Source organism: Monodelphis domestica, chromosome 7 (genome assembly GCF_027887165.1).
Source record: "Monodelphis domestica isolate mMonDom1 chromosome 7, mMonDom1.pri, whole genome shotgun sequence".
Taxonomy (NCBI): Eukaryota; Metazoa; Chordata; class Mammalia; order Didelphimorphia; family Didelphidae; genus Monodelphis; species Monodelphis domestica.
In genome coordinates this window covers 150,731,543-150,755,628 of record NC_077233.1, presented here as the reverse complement: position 1 = coordinate 150,755,628, position 24,086 = coordinate 150,731,543, and the positions used below count along the sequence as shown (strand labels likewise).

General features: G+C 36.9%; 1 protein-coding gene across 2 annotated transcripts in view; it reads left to right on the top strand.

Annotated features, from left to right (window-relative positions):
• The window catches only part of PRKCB (protein kinase C beta), a 677,822-nt gene that overhangs the window by 260,466 nt on the left and 393,270 nt on the right, over nt 1–24,086 (top strand). For both annotated transcript variants that reach the window (XM_001363029.4, XM_001363115.4), the window contains exon 4: nt 23,421–23,532. In XM_001363029.4, coding sequence (XP_001363066.1) covers nt 23,421–23,532 — 112 coding nt within the window. The remainder of the gene's footprint in view (nt 1–23,420; nt 23,533–24,086) is intronic.

The following is a 24,086-nucleotide window of genomic DNA, read 5'->3' as shown; positions in this document are numbered from 1 at the left end:
ATCTTGCCTTTTTAGTACAAGTAAGTTTAGAATAAATCATAAATAATAGATAGCATAGTATACAGTTTTTGATTTGGAGTTAGAAGATGCAGGTTCAAGTCTCATCTTTACTATTTAATAAGTGTGTGACTTGAGACAAACCATGTTACCATGAAGAGATTGCATTATAGCAAGGGCACTTAACATTCTCCCCACCCTGGACCCCTTTGACAGTCTGATGAAGCTTATAGTCCCCTTCTCAGAATAATGTTGCTAAATGCATAAAAGGAAATGCATAGGATTACAAAAGAAACCAATTACTTTAAAATAGTTGTCAGAATATCTTAAAATTTTTTTGTGGGTGCCAAGTTAAGAATCATGGGATTATATATTTCTAAAATCCCTCCTAGCCCTTTATTATTCTGTGGTTCTCTAATATTTGTCCTTGATGCCATTATATCCTTGTATCCTTCCATCTCTTACATGAAGTCTTTTGAAGTTGGTTCATTGAAAAGCTCTCTCTCTAATGATATTTTAGATCACCAGACCTTCACCCTTTCCTCCCTCTTTGAAATTTATTTGTGATTATACTATCAGAATTTCATCTTTCTCTATTGCTATTTTCCATGAAAAAAGAAGCTAAAAGGAAGAAAGGGTTAGCACTATGTAATGTGGCTCAAAAGGATGATGGTGTTGTTGGCCACATGGAATCTACTTGGAAATGGACATTTTATATAAGTTCATGTATATTTGAATAATTGCTTTCTTTTACCTTTAATAGTAGGAATCTGGTGGTATATTGTGTGTCTGTTACACAAAGACCAGACTAAGTCCAGGGAGACACATTATTCAAGATTTTCTACTGGGTGATAGATTTTTTTTTTTCTTCAGCAACTCATAAATTCACCTACTAAGGCATGGAAGGTTTATGATCTGAGTCAGTAGTGGGAGTGCAAGCACAGATAAAACCACGGGTCTTTTGAAGTATTAGAATACTGCCATGACTGTAAATCCACCCAAGCCTTAGAACTAATAAAATGTCCAAAGAACAAAGATTAAATAACTAGCCACAATGAGAATTTAGGATATGTATTTATCTTTTAACTGAAAAAGAAGTGCTCTTTGAAGGCTCATTGATCTTTTCAATTCTTCATTTCATCATAAGATTTGAGGTCAAATCTCAACTCTGCCTATTAATAGTCAAAATACTGGGACATTTCTCTATTTCTTTGAGTCTCAGTTTCCTCATCTGTAAAAAATGGGATTGTACTACATGGTCTCTAAGTTCCCTTCTTGCTCTAAATCCATAATCCCTAGAAGAAAAAGTTGGGAAATTTCTTAGACTATCTCAATTTTGTATTTCATCTGTATTAAATTTTTTTTCCCCCAGAAGCTACTCTGTATAGGAAAAGGATAGATGTGCATTTGATGCACAAAATTGTCTCCGGCTAGATGAAGTGCTAATTTCTGTTTTTTTCTCTTGGGAGTTATAGACCATGAAGCACCTGGAATCTCCATATCTTATTTTTAGAGGCAGACTAGAATAGTGGATAGGGCATTTGATATGGAGTCAAGAGAACTGGAGCTGAATCATTTCTTGGAATTTACTAACTATGATTAAGGGCAAGACTCTTAATTTCTGAGGCTCTCAATTTCTTGATCTATAAAATAAGGATAATACTTGTGCTCTGAAAATTGAAAGGAAAGTTCTTTGCAAAACATAAAGTGCTGGTGAAATATGAAAGGTACGTGGCCCAGGAGATAGAGTCCTAGACCTCAAGTCAGGAAGACCTGTGTGCAAATCTAACCTGAGACATTTCCTAGCTATATAACCTGGGTAAGTCATTTAACTTTCATATACCTCAGTTTCCTCAACTTAAAATTGAGGTAAAAATGAAACCTACCTCTCAAAGTTGTTGTGAGGATCAGATGGTAGTAATACTTTCAAAGTGCTTACTTAACATAGTGCCTGGCACAGAGTAAGCACTATATAAAAGTTAGCTATTATTATTATTATTATTATTATACTTTATCATTATGCTCAAATCCATCAGCAACTAGGAAAAAATACTTTTGACTCCCTATATTTGTCTCTAAACAAGAGTGAATTATAACTTTCAGGAATGTGCACACACATTTTTCATAGGAATGAAGTACATATTTGCATGTATTTATATATATACACACATAAATAAATCATTATCTATCCATCTACATATCTCCTATGTTAAGCAAGAACATTTCCTAGCCCTTTCTCCCCAGGCCTTTGAGAAGACACAGATATGAAATCCTATGAGTAGCCATTCAAACAAAGCCTTAGAAATAATCTCTGCTCCCTGTTGAGGGCTTGAGGAAATGCTTAGATGCTCCTGGCACATAGCCAAGCAAGATCGCCTGCTTTGGTAACTGCTTGTTGTGCTGTTTCTCTGTATGAGATGATGATGAACAGTCCTTTAAAATCTATATCTGTGTGTGTGTGTGTGTGTGTGTGTGTGTGTGTGTGTGTGTGTGTAGGAGTAGGTAAGGAATGACTTAAGGTCAGTTTAGGGCTTTGCCATATCCAGAGACAATTTCTTTATACTCTGCCTGTGAACAGATAAGTCACACTGTGTCAAGTAGAAGATTATCCACCTCTCGTACACAAGAAGATTGCTCTTCTTGAACCTATGAAAGATTATTCTGGGGTTTATATCTGCTGTTCTTTTTGCAGAGTGCATCTTCTTCCCCAAATCAGCTTTCACTTGAAGCCTTTGTTCCCAAAGAAATCTTTCTCTCTTCCCCATTCCAGAGTGTTGCCAACACTTTCTATCCTTTCTCCTGGTTGACTGGTCAGCCTGGTGTGGTTTGGACTGCAATCTCTCTTTTAACTCTTTCTCTACCTAAAAAGAGTGATGAACTTTCTCCTCTCTGATGTCAGAGAGCTGATTCGACAGGTTTATGGCCAGAGTCTTATATTAGGGATTAGAGAGAGATCTCATTAATGTCCACAGTAGAATCTTTCATCTTAGGTCTAGAAACAAAAACATATTATGATCTATTTGATGTGTAGCTCTGTCTCTTTGGTGCATTCAAACATGGAAGAAACTTTCATTAGAGTGAATGGGTTCTTGGAATGGAAGAAAAATCTGGAGGTATCATAGCATAACAAGGTGGAACAGGGAAAAAAGGTCTAATATTTCTCGATATACCTTTTTATACTGTAGCACCCTTTCACCCTTATCCATGTTTTGTCCATCTGATTATGTCTTCATCACTTAGTCCCCCCACTTAATCCTGAAATAAGAACAACAAAGAGAGAATCGAAACCCCTTCTCCAAACCCTGTAACTACTAAAAACAATGTAGATATGTTCTGGCTACCCATCCCTGTGAAACAGAAGAAAGAACTCTGGACTGATTTTTTGGAGACCCAGCTAGTCCCAACTCCACCATTCACTTTGAAAGTGATTTCCCCTTTCAGAGTTTCTTTATCTGTAAACTGAAGGGATTGGACTAGGAAGTCCTGATAACTATTTTCAATTATTTGAAGAGAGGAAGTAATCTTATTGTGTTTAGGCAATTAATAGAAACTGTAACCCTGATTGATATAAGGGAAAACTTCCCAACACCTAGAGTTATCCAAAGTAGAATACACTGACTTAAGGAGTGAGTGAATTCCCATTCATTCATTCATTCATTCAGTATCCATTAAATGCCTAATATGTGGAATTCTCTGTGGTAGGCATTAAGGAGGCAAAAGCAAACAAACAAACAAAAAAACCCCCTCATCCTTGCCTTCAGGGAGATTGCATTCTTCTGGGAAGATACAAAATTTAAACCTATAAATAAATATAATATGTCCTGGGAAGCAGGAAGGGCACTGAAAACTGGAAGATCGGTAAAGGCTTCCCCTAGAAAATGTACCTGTCTTGATTCTTAAGATTCTAGTAATAAAAGTCAAAGTCAAAGATTCTAGTAATAAAAGGAGAGAGGGGTTAATTCTGGCTTGTGGGACAGCAAACCTATGTAAAACACATGGAGAATCATTAAAAATTCCCAAGGAAAGACTGTATGTTGAATTGTTGCATCTACTGACAAGGCTTTTATTGTTCAGATAGAGTGACGTAGATGACTTCTGGGATACTTTTTCTTTCTGAACATTTTGAGATTCTGTAAATAGTCAACCTCTAATAGATGTATTTTAGTATGATTGGTTTCCTTTTTAAGTCTATGTTTTAAGTATTTTAAAAACATTACCCTAAGAAGGGATCCATAAGCTTCCCCAGACTACTAACAGGATCTAGGACGCACATTAAAAAAAGTGAAGAGCCTTGTCCTAAGGTCCATTTCACCTAGAAAATTCTTTGATTCTAAGGAGGCTATGTCATTTAGATCATTCCTTTATTCCATGTCTCATGATTTTCTTATATGTACTCATTTATTAGCTCTTACTTTGCAAGAGTCCTCTCCTCCTTTGTATGTGTATATTATGCATCCTCAGCTCGATAATAAATTCCTTGACCAACAACTGTGCCTTCCTAGTACCAAGGAGTGTTATACACACAGTGGGTGTTTTTAAACTGTTAGTTCATCTGTATGCATCTAATGAAATTCTGCCTTTTTATAGAGAGACAGCCACTGACTCCTCCTGCATTCTTTGCTCACAGACCCTGGCACAGCTCCTGATGCACAGTGCTCACTCAGGGACTGTGTCTTGGTAATGTAGATCATTGTTAGCTCTGCTCTGACAACAAGAAGAGTAAATTCTAGAATTTAGATTCATAGAATCTTTAGAAAGGACCTCAAAGGCTATAGAATTCAGCCTCCTGCCCAATGCTAGAATGTCCCCTTTTCATTCCCTGTCAGTCTTTGCTCAAACAGCTCTAGTGATGGGGAATTCATTACCTAATAAAGTATAACATCCCTGTTTCCAGTTTGAATTATTAGCAAGCTCATTTTACATTCTAAATTCAGCTTTATCCTAACTTCTTCCCTTTGGTACCAGTTCTTCCTTGGGGGCCAAACAGAGCAAGTCTAATCTCTCTTCCACAGGATACCCTATTCAAATGTCTGAAGACAGCTATCATGTCCTATACTCCCTCCTGATAACTAATTTCATATCCAGGCTAAACATTCCTAGTTCTTTTAATGATTTCAAGCCCTCTCTCCTCCTACTGTCCTGGTCTTCTTCCTTGGAATATTCTCTATTTGTCAGTATATTTCCTAAAGTATCTCACTTAGAGTAGAACTCAATAGGCCAGATTTAATTTGACCAAGATTGCTTCAAAATAAGAGAGCTTGGTGGTTCAATGAATAGAGCACTGGGTCTAGAGTCAGAAAGACCTGAGTTCAAATACGACCCCAGACACTAGCTGCATGACCCTGGGCATGTCACTTTACCCTGTTTGCCTCAGTTTTTTCATCTTTAAAATGAGCTGGAGAAGGAAATAGCAAACCACTTCAGTAGCCTTGCCAAGAAAACCCCAAGTGGGGTCATGAAGAGTTGGGCATGGCTGAATGACAACAACAAAAACAACAACAACAAAGCCTCCAGATAATATAGTTGTCTTTCATTTTAGTGATCCGAGGCTGTGGTAATAACAGATTGGACACAACAGGGAATAAGAGTGGAATCTAGTCATAATGACAGTGATGAGGAATAGGAAATTCCCACTGTGAACAGTTGGAGGCACATAGAATCATAGATTTAGAGGAAGAAGTAGCCAGTTCACTTTTTCTACAGTTGAGGAATCAGGTCCTGAGAAGTTAAGCAACTTGCCCAGGGTCACAGAGATAGTAAACATGTGAGATGGAATTAAAATCCAAGTCCTTCTGGTTAAGTTTGCAAAACATGAAGATCTTTTCTCATTTTAGCTTCATGACAACTCTGAGACATTGATACTAACAATAGTATTCTCATTTTACAAATGAGGAAACTGAGGTTTGAAGAGTGACTTGCCTACCCATAATCATATAGCAAATAAATGTCAAAGGCAATTATGTCTTCATGAGTCCCTTCCCAGGATCCTAAGACACTGAGAACCCTAGAACACCCTCAAATGATATCAGAAATGGTTTAGATAGTTCTCCATTGAGATTTACACAGCATTAATTACCTTTAAAAAGGTATGGAAGAGGAAAAATGATGTGTGATTATACAGACACTGAGAAACAAGGTTAGAGGTTTTCCATTTTTTTTTAATCTGGAGGGAGAGAGATGGACAAACTGGTAAACATCCTGCTGCCACCAACAAGTGCTAGGGCCACATTAGCAGCAATTACTCCTTCCATAAGAGAGGTGAAACTATGCAATGAAAAGAATAGATGAGGGGTCAGAAGACCTGGGGTTGAATACCAGATTTGCTATTTGTTGGTTGAATGATCTTTGCTAAAACACTCAAAGCTTCTAGGTCTTGGTTTACTCCTTTGCAGAAGGGGGATAATTATATCTGAATGTGTGTCCTGTCTTTGTGCTATGAAGATTAAATGCCTCAATGAATGTGAAAATGCTTTGTAGATTTAATAACTTTAAACTGTACTAGGACTTTAGGATACCCTGGAATATTTAACATAGAGGTAACTTTTTAATTAGTTTTTCAGTTAAAAGCTTTTGATTATTTTCTGTGATCTTTTTTGATTTTTGAGCTAACACTGCCACTTTTCAATTTCCTCATCCCTATGTAAACCTTACCTTGAAGTAAAGTAAAGTTGTACAGCAAAATAGAGTGACTGTATCTCCCAGTAGACAATATTCTCCTCCTGGGTGATATCATCCAATGTATTCCACAGCACACATAGAAGGTGCTTAGTAAGTTCTATTTGACTAATTGCACCTGTAGTTTATAATCTCTTTACAGAGAATATGAAAAAAGAATTTCATCATAGGGTCACTTAAATGAAGATTAGTTTTTATATTTAATCTTAATTCTGGAATCATTTTATATTATTTTCATTCATGATATTGTTCTCATGGAAAATATTATTCTCTTGGATCTGTTCCTTAGTTCAATTTTTTTTCTATAACAATTAAGATAGAAGTTGTCTTTGTGACAAAATAAGCTGCTCCCAAATGGAAGGCTGTCCTAACCTAGGTCCCCATTGACACTTCTTTTGAATTCTTTTAGATTATAAGTATATCGATTTTGCAGTTAATACTGCAAGTTGGCAGTTAACTTGGCAATCACTTTATTTTGTGTGAGAAAGGACCTTAGAGATCACTTAATACAAAGTCTGAAATTACAGATGAAGAAACTGAACTTTGGAGGGGTTAACTGAATTTATCAGGGTCATACAGGTAGGAAATAGTAAAGCTAGAATTTGAAGTTGGGGCATTTGACTTTAAATTCAGTGCTCTTTTCAATACATCTTAACTGTCTTGAACAATTTTCAGGCAGCTAAGTGGCATAGTGAATAGAGTGTCCAGCCTGGATTCAGGAAGACCTGAGTTCAAATCCAGCCTCAAAATTCTTAATAGCAGTATTACCTGGGCAAGCCATTTAACCCTGTTTGCTTCAATTTCCTCATCTGTAAAAGGAATGAGAAGGAAATAACAAACCACTGCAGTATTTTTGCCAAGAAAACCCCAAATTAGGTCATGAAGAGTTGAATACAACTGAATAATAACAAACAACAATTGTGTGAGTTATCAAGAATGAATATCTGCTTGAATTTCTGGGACAGACTCTATGATTGTAAGTAATAGAAAGGTTCATCTGCATGACTGAAGGAAGTTTCTAAAATGGGAATTCCTTAGACCAATGAAACCAGAGCTCTAACTATACATTGAAATGAGCCAAGGTCTTCCCAACTTGATGTTCTGTTCATCATTTTTCAAGGTACTCAGTCTTTAGGAACAGATGATTCTAAGGAATTATAAATAATCACCTTGGTCTTCAAAATCAGCTTTGTCATTGCAAAGTTGTGCCTCTATTCCATCATCTATAAAATGAGAATATAATAACAAGTTTACCTTGGGTTACTGATAAAACCATGCAACCAAAACCTCGAAATTCAGAGGATAATAGATTTAAAACTGGAAAGGATCTTAAGGATCATGTAGTCTATTTCATTCATTTTACAAATGAAGAAACTGAGTCCAAGGGAGAGGTGAGTGATTTGCTTGAGGATATAAGGTAGGAAGTAGGAGAGCTCCAGGTCCTCTGATTCTAAAGTAAATGCTCTTTCCTCTAGTGTGAGTATTATCATTACCTTTTGATAGATAAGTAAATTGAGACCCAGCAAAATGAAATTATTGAACTGCTACCACATAACTCTTAAGTGCAAGAATTAGAATCTAAATATCTGGACTCCAAGTTTATTGCTATTTAATCTATATTAAAATGGTGTACATGAAAGCTGCCATGCTCACTGACTTCACTTGAGCAATCTTCATTTTGTATATTGGGTTTTGGCTCCTCTGCAAGACTCAATTAGAATCATAAGTTTGTAGAATCTTGGAGTAGTTAGAGACCTTATAATTCAATCTTAACCCAACTAGGACTCTAATCTATAACTTTCCTAACAAGTGATCATCCAGCTTCTACTCAAAGACTTTTATGCAATCTGAGTAAAGGATTGGGATGAGGATTAGCCAGGAACTATGGGTGGAGGATAGTCTCTTCTCTAGGGCAAGTTGGCACCTAACTAACTCTACAACTTAGAGTCTCAGAAAGTTGTCTATGGCATTCAGAGACTAAGTGACTAGCCAAGGAAGTTCACACAGGCAGCATGTGTCAGAGGTAGAACTTGAACTCAGGTCTACCTGCTCTAATACTAGCTTTCTATTTACTATACCACATAGCTTCTGAGGAAGACCATTCCCATATAAGACAGCTTAAATAGTTAGGAATTTGTATCTTTCAGATGATTTAAAATGTACTACCTTGTTATTTCCATCCAATGGTTCTAATTTTCTCTGGAATCAAAGATAATTCTGAATCATTCTTTCATTTGACAACCCTGTAAATGCTTAAGGTGATCATTTCACCCCTAAATTTTCTTTTCTTCAGGCTAAAGTTCTGCAAAAATTTCTACTCCAATCTTAATCATTCTGTGTAAGTTCTCAAGGGCTATGCCAATAGAATGTAAGTGATAAAAGGTTTCTACCTAGCTGGAAAGACAATGTACATGACATTTACAATAGATCAAGCCTTTCCTGAAAACCAGCCTAAGTACAGAGAGCCACATTACCATTAAGTTGGCTACAGGTTGATTAATCCTTTTCCCTTGGAACTCCATGAAGCTACCTTCACATGTCTTGGTCTCTTTACCATCCTGGTTACTCTCTTCTGGTTTAGCTTTGATTTATCAATAGCTTTCCTAAAATAAGGTGCTTAAAACTGAATACAATATTCCACATTTTTTCCAAATAGAGAAGAGGACATCACAGCCATCCTCTTGTGTAGATGCTATCTTTCTATTAGACCCACCCAATATCTCATTAACCATTGTGAATTTCATAATATACTCTTTTGAATACCTATAATGGGTTAATGGGAACAGCTTAAAAGCAAATTAAATACTGAAAGGTCAGAAAGACTTGCTTCCAGCTGCCTCCTTTGTCCTTTATTGTCAAGGAGACAAACTATCTCATGCTGTGGAGGGGGAAAATCCATGATATATGGTGTCAGAAAAAAAATGAGACCAACTGTTTCTTCTCCCCATGAAGGGGAAAGTGCTGTGATATGAAGAGAGACTGCAGATGCCTTGTATTGTGCATCACTGTGGCTTCTCTTTGGGGAAAGATCTCACAGTCTGATAAAAGGCCATTTCCCAGAATCCCTTGGTTCCTGAGAACCTTTGGACTTGAGGAAAATGGGAGAAAAGAAAAGGACTTTTGGAAAGGTATCACTGGTCTGGGTTTAGAAAACCTGGGTCCTATTCAAAACCACCAGTTACTCAGCCTTATTTGATCCTTACAGTAGCTAGCTCTGTAGGAAAGTCAGGTCAGATAGGTTAATTATTATCTCTATTTTTCGGGTGAGGAAATCATAGCTCACTGTGACTTGCCCAAGGTCACATATGAAGTGAACAGAGGAGCTGGGACTTATATTCAGCTATTTTGACTGACTTTTGATCTTTAAGTCCCAACTGAAACCCCATCTTCTATAGAAAACCTTTTCTACACCTTCATACTTCTAGTGCTTTTATTCTTTTATTTTTTCCCCATTTGTCCTATCTATAGCTTATTTGTGAATATTTGTGTGCTTATTGTATCTCTCACATTAAGTTGAAAGCTTCTTGAAGACAGGGATTCTTTTAGAACCTCTTTTTATATTCTCAGCACTTAGTACAGTGCCTGGAAGACAGTAGGTACTTGGGCTCATTGATTTGATTCTATACATGGCACTCTTTCCTCTAGACTATAATGCTTCTAAACCTTCTACATTTCTAGGCTCCAGTTTCCCTAGATGTAAAATGATAACATTGTGTTAATGGATTGTTAGAGTGCTTCCCAGCCTTAGCATTATGTTCAAAGGTCCTTTTCAGCTTTAACATTTTTAGGTTCTAAGATCTTGTCTAGATTGGAATGAACTTTGACAGTATGAATTCTAAGGTCTCTTCTAACTTGGAAACTACATTCTTCTAACTTTGATATCATACATTCTAAGGTCTCTTTTGGTTTTTGACATTGTCACCCTTCCAATGGTAGCATTCTATGAGTCTCTAATTGTTACAGGAATGTTGACGTATTTCATAACACATCAAGAATACAGAAGTTGCCTGCCTTTTTAGTAATAAGTTCAACACGATTCAGTTGAGCCAAAATGGTGAGTAGTTACTGGATTGGAGCCAAAATAGGCCTGGTGATTTGTCTCATTCTCCTGCCAAAACTATTTGGAGGAATGAATTCTGAAGATCTGTTTGTGCAAGTACAGCCAACTCTCAATTTTCCATAGAAGAGAATGAATCTCTTCTCCTTTTGTGGCTTACTCAGATTACCTTTTTATCCTCATCTACCGGTTGCCTTTTGGACATTTTACTGTCAGGACAGGGGAAGTAAAAATCCTACTGTCCATAGGAGCTGTAGATTCCCTTCCGAGTGATAGATTATAACAGAAGAGTTTTTAGATCCCTTGTAAGACAAGAATTTCTATGATTCTAGTTACCAGCTTTTTTCTTCTTTCTTTTGGTGTCAGGTAATTTGAACCAATAGTATAAACATCATAATGTATGGTGTAGCACCATTTCCTCAGGACTTCTTTATATCTGAATATTTCTCACGTAACTTTGCTGAAACATCTTTCTCTAAGGTCAACCATAACCTCTTTGTCTCCTTGACTTCTCAGTGGCATCCAAAACTACTTATCTCTTTGTACCTACTCAAAAAGAAGAAAAGTCCTTTTCCCTAATCTTAACTCCTAAAAATTGTTGAATAACACAGAGCCAAGAAGATATAGGAAAGGCAATACATTAGATTGAGATCGCCTTGCACATTGGCATCAATCCATTAATGGCCAACTTTTGGGGATTGGATCATTTTCCTTACAAATCTACATTTATTATGTATTGCCCATGCTTCTCCTTCATTTCCACAAGAGTAGAATGAAATTTTATTGAATAGTTTTTTGAAATACAGGTAAATAATATCTACTTCATTCCTCTTATTTACCAATTTAATAAATATCAGAAAGGTATTAGCTAATTATTACCTATTATTGATAAACCCTTCAAGCCTTCTTGTCAATATTTACTTCCTAATACACTATAGAATTTTGCCAAAAATTAAAGCCAAACTAATTTACCTGTATTTTATTGACTCTATGTTCTTTTGTTTTGAAAACAAGGATAGCATGTATCCTGTGGCTCCTTTCCCTTCTACCCATTCTTTCACTATGGAGAGTGACTCAGCAATGTCATCTGCCAATTCTTTCAGGGCCATAGAATGTAGTTTGTTTGGACCTGGTGACATGAACTCATCATAGGCAATAAGATCCATACTATCTCCCTTTTTACCTTAGGCTTCAATTTCACTTTTGTTTTTATTGTCTCTATTTCAAGGATTAGTTGCCTTGGCTGGGCAAGCAAAGAAACAATACAAATTGAGTAGTTCTGCCTTCTCTCATCTATTATTCTGTTGCTTTTCACTCTGAGCAGAATCCTCTCTTTTCTTTGGTTATCCCAAGGTAACTTAATTTTTATTATTCTTAGTATTCCTCAGAAACCTCAGCTCCTTCTGACTTTAAGGATTCAGATACTTTTCTTAAAGGATTATGTCATGTTTTTGTATTCTTACTGTTATTTGCCCTTGTTTTCCACCTTATGATTACATTTATATTTCTCTTTTTATTATGAACTTGATAAACATTGGGAAATATGAACTTGTGGTATAGAAAATATTTTTAAAAATTATATGCAACTTTGAATATTTGTTATCTACATGTAATTAAAAAATTATACCTTGCCTATGAATTTTTTTGCATGATTGGAATGGGAAGTTTAGCCAAAAAAGTACCTTTAGGCAGCTTCCTTTTTTCTTCTCATAAGAATTTTTTTTTCCCTTTGAATCCACAAAATTTGATTCCTGAGAATTTCCTAGTCCTCCTAGTCTGAAGCTTCAGGCATGAGGTTTGCTTATCCTTTATGTGAGTTCTAAAATCTAGAATATACATCATATTTCTCCAAATCTTACCGCATTCGGCATCTCATTTTACATTGATGTTGATCCACCACTCTACTATATTTTGCATATAGTCATTAAAAAAATTCCAACTATATTATCATCTAGACCCAATCTTTTCATCTTGTCCATAAGAATAGAGTGAAAAATTCAGTCAAATGCATCACGCCTCATATATTTTGTCTTTGACCATTTGAATACTTGAACTGCTGGTCAGATATTTTCTCACATATATTGCTATATTTGTCAATTATGATATTTCTGGATACATAGCAAACATTTATTCATTCACTAATGAAATCATCCTGATTTGCCTCAGTTGAAAATAATCTAGCCTTGATTTTTTTAAAATTAAAATTTTATTATTTATTTATATAAAGCGATTTTATTTTTACCAATTTCATGGAATACAAAATTTCCACATAAGTTTTCTGAAGTTATATGATTCAAAGTGTATCCCTTCCTCCCTCCCAGAGTTAGCAAGCAATTTGATCTGTGTTATACATGTGTTATTATGCAAACATTTCCATATTATTAATTTTTATGTAATATCAAACCAAAACCCCAATAAACAAGTGATGTTATATGTTTTGATCTGCATTCTGACTTCAGCAGCTCTTTCTCAAGAGGCCAGAAGCATTCTTTGTCATAAATCCCTTAGAAATATCCTGGATCATTGTATTGCTGAGTGTAGCTAAGTTTATCATAGTTGATCATCATACAATATCGCTGTTCTCCTGGTTCTGCTTATTTCACTCTGCATTGGTTCATGTAGGTCTTTCAAGCTCATTCTAAAATCATCCTGTTGGGGGCAGCTGGGTAGCTCAGTGGATTGAGAGCCAGGTCCTAGGTTCAAATCTGGCCTCAGACACTTCCCAGCTGTGTGACCCTGGGCAAGTCACTTGACCCCCATTGCCTAGCCCTTACCACTCTTCTGCCTTGGAACCAATACACAGTATTGATTCCAAGATGGAAAGTAAGGGTTTAAAAAATAAAATAAAATGAAATGAAATCATCCTGTTTACCATTTCTTACTGCACAATATTATTCCACCTTGATTTTTTGAAGCACAATTGTTTGTTTTTCTTTGGTTCTCATCACATTTTGCTTTTTTATATTCTTATTAGCATTTGGGTTATATTTGCCCAACTAATTGAACGTTCCATAAAGGGAAAGACTATTGTTTTTCATCTTTGTAGACTAAGTCCACCTAAGACTATACATGATAAATTAGTAGGTGCTAGAAAAATGTGTTGAATAGAAGTGAAGTGGAGTTTGGAAAACCTTTTGTTGTTGTTTTTTTAACCCATACCTTTTGCCTTGGTATCAATTAAGATTGAGACAGAAAAGTCACTAGGCTAGGTTATTGGGGTTAAGGGACTTGCCCAGGGAACCCAGCTAGGAAGTGAGTCTGAGGTTAGATTTGAACAGAGGTTCTCCCTACTCTAGGTCTGGTGCCCATCTAGCTACCCTTCTGGATAACCATTTGTCAGAAATGCTGTGGAGGGTGGGAATTTTACTTAGAACTGGTTTGAAATAGATACATCTTAATTTCTTTTCATCCCTGATAATCTATTATGCTATGGTCAGATCTGTATAATAGAGAATGATTTCTTAGGCTCCATATAGAATATAGATTAGGAGTAGGGAGACCAATTTAGGCTAATAAATATCTGTTGCAATGGTTGTATTTATTGAAATAATTTAGGTGAAAGGTAATAAGAGCTTTTACTGGAGTGGCACCATCTAGAATTGAAAGTAAGTGATGGAAACTAGAGATATTGTGGAGACAAATTGAGAAGACTGAACAATTCTTAGCATACGGAAGGTAAGAAAGATTAATTTATCAGTGATAAGATTTTTATATGGACTGATAGACGAATGGTAATTTCATTTGCAAAATCAAAAAAAGAACTAGGGAGAAAGATGACATTTTTCATTGCAGAAATTTTGAATGTGACATGAATGGAAAATCTAGATCCAGATGTTAGTCAATAGTGTTGAATATACTGGAGCAGCTAGGTGGCTCAGTGGATTGAGAGCCAGGCACAGAGATGGGAGGTCCTGGGTTCAAATCTAGCCTCAGACACTTCCTGGTTGTGTGATTCTGGGCAAATCACTTAATGCTCATTGCCTAGCCCTTACCACTCTTCTCCCTTGGAATCAATACCCAGCATTCCAAGAAGGAAGGTAAGGGTTTAAAAAAATAGTGTTAAATACTAAGGAAAGATAAAGGAGGATGAAGACCATGATTCCTCGAAGATTACTGATATTTAATTAAAAATAATATCCCCAATTTCCTTCAGGATCCTGGAATATAATCTGTTCAAGCCTGTTGACATTAATTCATTGAGTACAATTGTGTAGTACCTGGTGGTGGGTTTCAGTTTTCTCTCAACTCTTTTCCTCCCTATCTTTCTGGTCTGAAGGTCAATCAATCAATCAACAGGTATTTATTGTGTCTAGTATGTGTCAAGGACTATGTGAGGCACTGAGAATTGAAGTATAAATAATGAAATGATTGCTACTTGCCATGAGCTTATATGCATGGATATGTATATCATGAATGGTTTTTTAGTGTTTTTCAGTTGTGTCCAATTCTTCATCAGGCATCACCAACCTTGTATATGTATCATGAACAAAAAACCAAACAAATGCTAGCACATTCAAAATAGTGATATACAAGGTAGTTTAGGAAGGAGGGTACTAGCAGTTGAGGGAAGCAGGAAAGCCATCATCCAGAAGATGTTGCTTGACTCAGGTTTTAAAGAAAAAGAAGGAATACATGAGGTGGAAGTAAGGAGAGAATACATTTTAATTATAAGAGGTAACCACTACAAAAGCAGAGAGAGAGAGAGAGAGAGAGAGAGAGAGAGAGAGAGAATGAGAATGAGAATGAGAATGAGAATGAGGGAGAGGGAGGGAGGGAGAGAGAGAGAATGAGAGAGAGAGAGAAAAGAGAGAGAGAGAGAGTGCATTACATATGAGAGACAAAATGTTAGTTGAATAAATCATCTTTTTTTGGTTATTCCTTTTCTTTGACTTTTCCTTATCAATAGCAGCTCTTGTCACATTTTGCCCACAAGATAGATTGAAACACTTTAAAAATTCTTAGATTTTTTTTTGCTTTGTCAGTTCATATTGGACTTTAGCCTTCCCCAAAGGTCTCTACAGTTGTTTTATATTTGTTCTTGGATAGTATGACATTGCTTTCATCTTTTCAAATATGAGCTCATCAGACATACAGCCATATATCTTTTTAGATGTACCATTTACTTCTTCCTTATCCAAATCATTTTTTTTATGTCCTTCAATTTTGTTTCTTGATAGTCTTCCCCAACTTTGAAGTCAGAATTGGAAGAGATCTCAGGGAGCATTTAGTTCAACTTCCAACACAGAGTAGAAACATCCTTCATAACACTCCTGCCCAGGGTCTGTTTGGGCTTTGTTTGAACAGCCTCAGAACAAGGCACTTACTAACCTACTGAGTTAGCCCACTCTCTTGTCAGATAGTTCTCATTACTAGGAAGTTGCTCTTTATAGTGAGCTAAAATTTGATACCTTATTTTAAAATCTTTTCTGTTAAAAGCCTCAGGCCATGGGATTATAGTTATCTTTCCTCTAAACTCTTTTACTTTAATCTCTTAATTTTGAGGGGAGTTATCAGGCTGTTCCTGCATAGGAGAAGGGGAAGTGTTAAAGATGGTGACTAGATTTCTAGTTGGGAAGTTTGAAAAAATCAGTACACAATTATTAGAAAAAAAAGCAAGACAGGAAGGAGAACTGGTTTTGGGGAGAAGATGATGGATTTGGATTTAGATATCATAAAATGTAAATGGTATCAGAGTATCCAGGGAGAGATATCCTGAGGGATTTGGAAAAAATGAAAATAGAAGGAAAGTGAGAAATCAGAACTAAAGAGCTATACACTTTAGAGTTACCTACATTGAGTTGATAGTAGGAACCATAAGATCAGATGAGCTCTCCAAGGTAGAGTTTATATAGCAAGAGAATATAGGGCCAAGAGCCCATCTATATTCTTTATTTTAAATCTTTCATTGATATCTTTTTTTTAAATTTTACTTTAATTTTCTAATTATCCCAATCCTCTCTAATCATAGAACTCTTTTTTTCTAACAATGTAAAACAGTAAAATAAAAGAAACCATTACAGCAATTGTGACTGACAGGATGTACATATGCCCTTAGTCTACTACCTCCATTTTCCAGAGGAGCAAAATAGATATGATCATCAGTTCTCGGAAACCAAAGTCATACATCTTACAGATGTTTTAGATTCTAAACTTTAAAGTCACTGGAATATGCCACCTCAGATCATAAGTTCTACAATTTAGAGGTGTAAGAGGCTTTAGTAATTACCTGGCCCTCCCACACCCCCCATATTGCAGATGGCAAGACTGAAGCTTTAGAAATGTGGTGTGACATTCTCAAGTTTACATAGAAGCAGTCTGGTTCAGGGTGGTGCAAGCAGTGAAATAAATTACTAATTGGTTAGGTTTTAGAATCAGTGTGCCTGACTGCTTTAGGACATTCTTAGCTCCATCTTACATTTGTCTGCCTCTAATTCCCAGCACTTAGGTTACTGATGCTTTCTGTAAAGAAGGAAAGAGTAGCAGAGACCTGGGGGTGTTAGTAGCCGGAGGATTAGAGTTAGTTTAGGAAAGGTCATTATCCATATTGACACTAGTGACCTTCAGACTCCCTTCTTCCTAACTGCTGTCTGCCAGGAACAAGTGAGATCTACCTCATTCCCTGGGCAGGTCTGTGGCAGCTTCCAGCTTGGGGCCTTTTCTCTTGGCTCCTCGCCATCCAGAGAGAAGGAGGAAGGAAATATTTTCTTTCAACTGCAGTTTTGCGGGAGTTCACTTTCTAATTCACTAATTCAGCTATAAAAAGGTTCTGTGTGCTATTCTGAAAAGCAGATTTCTGAGGTCTACCATGGGAGAGCAGAGTAGGGTGTTAGCATACTTGGGAGCTTTGAAATACACCCATAAATCAAGCTGACAGGGACTTTCAGAGGTTATATAATTTCGTGTCATACATTTGCATTCAAGCATTCCAAATTCAGCAGTGAGAGGAGAGAATGTGCTGCATCCCTGGCATTTGCCATGATTGGGGAAGGGGGTTGCTGGGAGGGGGTGTGTATGTGTTGGTGGGTGAGAGGATTTATTTATAACTTGAGGGTGTGATCTGATGCAGTGTGAATATTCCCTTTAAACAGCTACTGTACTCAATGGGGACATCGGATGCTAAAATACAGTCTCCATAAAAATAGGCTGTACGCAAACATAAGATAATAGATTCCCAGAATCTTAGAATCATAAAAGACCTTAGAATGCAGAATCTGAGAACGACAAGGGTCCTCGGTACATATAATGTCAGAACTGAAAGAGATCCTAGAACCCTGATTATCTGAGCTGGAAAAGGCCTTGGAGATCACGTCCGAAATGGATTTTTTAACCCTTTTGGGGCCATGGTCTCCTCTGGCAGTCTGTTGAAGCCTTTGGATCCTTTTTTTTCTGAATAATACTTTTACATGCAGAAAATAAAATGTAAAAAATGATCCAGGAAACCAATTGGACTGAAATATAGATATTAAAAAAGATATTAAAGATGTTTAAAGGTTTCCATAGACCCTAGGTTAAGAACCCTTCATCTAATCTAACCTCTCATTATAGAGGAAGAAATTGTGCCTTGAAAGAGGATGTGATTTGGTTGTAATGACATTGTTAGATAGTGGTAGAATGTGGTCTGGTCCCAGGTCTCTAGCCTCCAAGTACAGTGTCCTTTCTAGTACATCAGCTTTAATTTGACAGAGTTGCGTTTATATTGTGCCATGGCTTTGTAATGCATCTGCAGTGAGATTTTTTTTCCTATTGTAACTCTGATCTTAAATGCATCAGACAGAAACATTTAACCCACTTCATCCCCATTTCAGGGCCCAGCAATAGAGGAGCTGGTCATTAGCCTTAGAAACAAACACAGTTCCATTGCCATCAGTCATCTTTTCCTTTTTTCATGATTAATCAGAGTATACAGGTCCAAAGAAGATCAGACCAGCAAATTAATTTATGTCTCTGCAGTCAGCCACTTTTCAGCCATGTTGTTTGTTCTTAGTCAAAGTAAGGTTTAGATTATTCAGCATAAAGGAGAGTCAGACCCAGTTGTTTGTTTTTGTTTTGGTAACATCAGTGTAATTTTCCACTTCCTTCTCATTCATTCATCAAACCTTTATTTATTGCTCAAGATGTACAAGCCACTCTAAGGATACACAGGTGAAGATTAGAGCTGCCTGATTTTTTCAGGGAGATAGAGCTCATGAAATAGTTTCAGGATTCCATAAAATTTTGTTGTACATTTGTATTTTTAAGTAGGAAGCATGGCATAATAGATAAACTGATAATCTTGGAGTCAATCATGCAATACAACAAATTCAATAAACGTTTATTGAGTACCTGCTATGTGCCAGCTACTTTGCTGAGCATTTGGAGGTAGAAATAAGAAAAAGAAAGGGGGCAGCTCAGTGTATAGAGAACCAGACTTGGAGTTGGGAGGACCTGGGTTTAAATTTGACCTCCAACACTCCCTACATATGTCACCTTGAGCAATTCACTTAACCCCAATTGCCTAGCTCTTTCTGATGTTCTGCCTCGAAACTGACACTTGTATCAATTCTAAAATAGAAGGTAAGAGTTCTTAAAAAAAAAAAAAAGATAGTCCTTTCCCTCAAGGAACTTCTATTCTAATTGGGGGAAAAATAAACAAAAGGAATCCAGAAAGGGCAACATGACACCAGGGGGCACCTGGCATTGGGGCATGTTGCCTGGAGTTGAAACCAAGCAGAGCTGCTATAGAAAATGGAAGTGAAGACCTGAGTTCAAGTACCACCTCAGGGAGTACATGTCAGGGAAAGTCTCTTAATCTTTCAGGGCTCTGACAATTTTATGACACTATAAAGTAGTTAAGAAAGTGCTGCTCTGTATTTATAGGAAAATTCTCATTTGGTAACTCCTTATATCAAGGCAATCATAGATCCAAATTTCTATGATTCCTATCCTCATTTCCACTCAAATTATTACATTAATCTAATACACTCTCCCCACTTCATCCTAAATATAATTTATATGAATCTGGAATGCAGAAAAGCAATCAATATTATTTCCAGTGTTACATGTTTCAATGTACACACATACACACCTTTTTTTGACCACAGGTGGTGTAATGGCCTATATTTGGGAGGCAATCTATATCCAACTGATGGATGCTATTTCTAGATTTCCTGTTCATACGCAACCCTCTAATCTTTTGCTAATGTTGCTATAACAGCTGTTTGTGTCCTTTACTTAGACATAGGGTATTGCTGGACTAGAGAGACTTACTGGTGCCCAGGGATGTGGTTGAAGCAAGCTCTTCCCCTGGCCTTATTATGCCCCTCTGTCCAGAATCAACTGGGCTTGAGCCCATGTCAACACTTCTTGAATGTTTGGGATGGAAGCTCCAACTTCTCCCCACTTCTGCATCAGCCTCTTTGCCCGTCTGACTTCTTGGCACTATTCGTTTCTCTGAAAGAGCAAAATTCATTTTTGATGTTCAGGATCCATCGGGAGGCATTGAGTAGTTGCAGACATGCCTACCTTGGTGTCACAAGATCCAGGTTTGAATCCTTTCTCAGATACAGTTGTGTGACCATTGGCAAGTCCCTGGACCTCTGAAGGCAGAGTTCTCTTCATATTTAAAATGAGAAAAAAGTACTCTTTGGAGAGGCATGGTCCAATGGATAGAATGTTGGATTTAGAGTAAAAAGATGGGGATCTGGGAGGGAAATTTATTACTTATGTAGCTTTGGGAAGCTCATTTAACCTCTTTGACCTCAGTTTTCTCATTTATAGATGAAATGGATAGGACTAGGTGAGCCCAAGGTCCATTCCAAGTCTAAATATTTAAACTACGACCATGGCAGAGTAAGGAGGGAATTGGGATATATACTGTCTGGGGCAGAGAAGCCATATGAGAAAAAAACACTCCTGTTGATTGCTTTTGGAGTATGTTTTTTTTTCTTTATACCATGTTAACTACTGCAATTCTAGAACATTTTTTTCTCTCCACAAAACCATTCTTTAACCCAAAATTGCCTATATTTGAGCAATTTAGACTTGAGCATCCTCTTTTTCCCCTATGTAGAGACTTTGCCTCTAAGTGCCCCCTAATCACTGGGTCAAGGTCTTGGAGGGTTGTGATTTAATGATTTTAAAGACACCTTCAAAGTGGGCCGGAATGATCAAGAAAGACTTCTTAGAGAAGATGGACCTTGAAGGATGGAGGGACGGCACTTCAGGCCCCCATCCATTTTTGAAATAGCTCTGACAGTTTGTTGACTGCTTATGATTATTATTGAATCACTTCAACTTGGGAAGGGAAGGTGATTGAGGCATGGTAGGGCAAAGGAAGAATAATTAATGTAATCTAAGAGAAATAATCCTAAGGAGGGCAAGCAAGTGCTTAAGGTCAGGAGAGAATTCATATAGTAATGATATCATGTGGTAATCAAATCTAAGAGTCTAGCAGGAAAAGAATTTGTAACAGGAAATCAAAACCTGGGATATCGACCCAGTCATGCTTTAAAGGGAATAGTAAGTGGGGACCAGATGAATTTTTCTCACACAATTCCTCTGACCAAGACAAAAGTATTCTTTAACAGTAGTTTTGGCATCATTTCATAACTCTTCCCTTTCAGAATAAACATATCATGTGGGCTTTCCCTTTAGGGAGGAGTCAGTATCACTTCTTTCCTATGTTGCCATGCTCTATTAATTCCCTCTCTACAGTGTTTATCAAATTCCTCCTTCTCTTTCCTTCTTCATACCACTTCCATTCCCTCTATTTCCCCTAGTTTTTAGGCCTAATCAGCTCCGGATTAGATCACTACACTATTTCCTCATTGTCCCTGGTTCTAATCTTTCCTCCACTTCTTTTGGGCTTCCAGAGTTAGCTTCCTAACAAGAATCGCTCACATTTACATGGCCCTATAGGTTTTTATAGGCAGAGGAAAATCAAGCATTTCAGTCTGACTGAATTAAGGGTGGACAATTTTTTGTCCAGCCCATCAGCATAGCATTGGTCTGTAATATTGTGGAAAAAATTAGTAGCAAATTAAGGTGCTTCATACAAATTTAAATTTTTGATTTTTTTCTTCAGGATTATTCAAAATAATATATTAACCAATAGTAACCTTGTTTGATATTTGTTTCTCAGATGATCCCATACCTTTTTCATAGAGATATATCTGTTCTATTTGATTATTTATCATTGTAATGTAGTATTTATGTAGTATTTAATGAAGGCAATGGCTTACAGTCAGGAGGCCACCAATTGGCTGATATATGTAAATTTATTTATGCTTACAACTGAAGTATATCTCTTCAGAAAAACAGATCCTCTTGGGAAGAGTATAAAAGATTAAAGGCAGTATAAAGGAATAGAGATGCTTAAGTCTACATCAGGGAAAAGTCATTTTAAGAATAGCATCTAATTCAGAAAATGTTGATAACATACAATCTATGTAGAGTGAGGTGATGCTCTTTATTTGTCATCCATAATCTTTCTTTCTGAGATTAGGAGATGCAAGGATTTTTGAATAGTAGTATAGCAGAATGATATTATGGAAATCGTCCTAGAAAGAGAGTATCCAAGCTCAAATCCTAATTTTGCTAGTTCTTTGCAACCATGGTGATGATTGCCACCAAGGCAGCTAGGTGGTCTAGTGGATAGAATACCAGATCTGGAGTCAGGAAGACTTCTCTTCCCAAATTAAAATCTGCCCCAGATGCTTACTAACTGTGTGGCCCTGGGCAAGTCACAACCCTGTTGGCCTCTTTCCTCTTCCATTTTCCTCCTCTGTAAAATGAGCTACAGAAAGAAATGGTAAACTATCCTAGTATCTTTGCCAAGAAAATTTCAAATTAGGTCATGAAAAGTTGGACACAATGGAAATAACTGAATAAATGTATTGAAATAAATTCTACTTCCCTACTCTGGCACTCCATTGTCCTTGGCTCTGCAGAGTTAGTTGGTAGAGCTATTGGTGATCATTACTTAAAAATCTATCTTAAAATCTATCCAACCCATTCAGAATGTATTCTTTGCTCCAACTTAGAGTTTATTTCCTGGTGTGTATGTGGTGTTATTTGTATGTTTGAGTGTTTTAAGCTAACATTCAGGGGCATTCATAGTTTTGCATTGAAGGAGAGTGAAATAAATTGTAAGAGATATGAAAAGAGTGCCATCTATGACAGTTAGCCTCAGGGAGAGATAACTTCTGGCTGGGGATCCTGGGGGAGATTTCACAAATGAAAAGGCACCTGATCTAGGCCTTTAAGGATAAATACATTAAAGTGTGAGAAGGGAGTTATGAGTGGAGGGTACAGGATGAGCAAAGAATCAAAGAGGGGGAAGCTAAGGGATTTGTTTGGGGAATAGCAGGCAAGTCAGTTGTCTGGGAAGTAGAAAGTGAAAGGCAATAGTATAAGATAAGAATGCAAAGATGGTTGAAAACAGGCTGTACAAGACTTTGAATGCTAGACTAAGAAATCTGGTCCATATTCTATTGGCAATGGGGTAACACTGAAGGAATTTGGTTGGGAGAGTAACATGAAAAGAGTAGGGCTTTAGGTTGGGCTCTATAGACCCATTCTATAAAAGTTGAAGTATGTTTTTGTTATTTATATGCTACTTATAAGTGATCACCTGGAGTGCTTTGGGACCTATTGTTGACTTATTGGAAGTTCCTACAAATCAATAGTAATCCCTTTCCCCCTTGATTTTCAGGATCCACGGAGCAAGCACAAGTTTAAAATCCACACTTACTCCAGTCCAACATTTTGTGATCACTGCGGCTCTTTACTATATGGGCTGATTCATCAAGGAATGAAATGTGACAGTAAGTAAAGTCCTCTTGAGTCTTTTTTGTCTGCTTATTGGCTGCTGGAAGCCAACCAGAGGGTTCTGTTTTGGAAGTTTGGTGTCTACATCCAAAATGATCAATAGGTCAGCATTGGGCGGTTTAGAAATGGAAATGTGATTGTTACTATCTCCTTAGTTTACAGTAGGGCTACATCTCTTTTTCCAGACTAATATTTAAAGGTCCAGTGGGTACTGGAGAGAATATTCATGAATATAATAACTCTTCAACAGTTTCTAGATTTATAGTTTTATCAATGTGAGCATTCCCTCTCCCAGTGCAGATGGCAATTCTTCCACACCTATTAAGATAGTCTTTATAAATTGTTATGTCTAAAAATGGACTCATCCATCCAGACAAAATCCACTAGTGATCAGTCTCATTAAACATTATTCTGCTCCACGTATTCCATGTTCTAGCTAAATTAAAACTAGGAATACTTTCTGAAACCTGAACTGCCTCACTCAATAAGAGATCCCTAATGCTTCAAATGCAATGCCTCCTGATCTCTGATTAGAGAACAGCATGGTGTA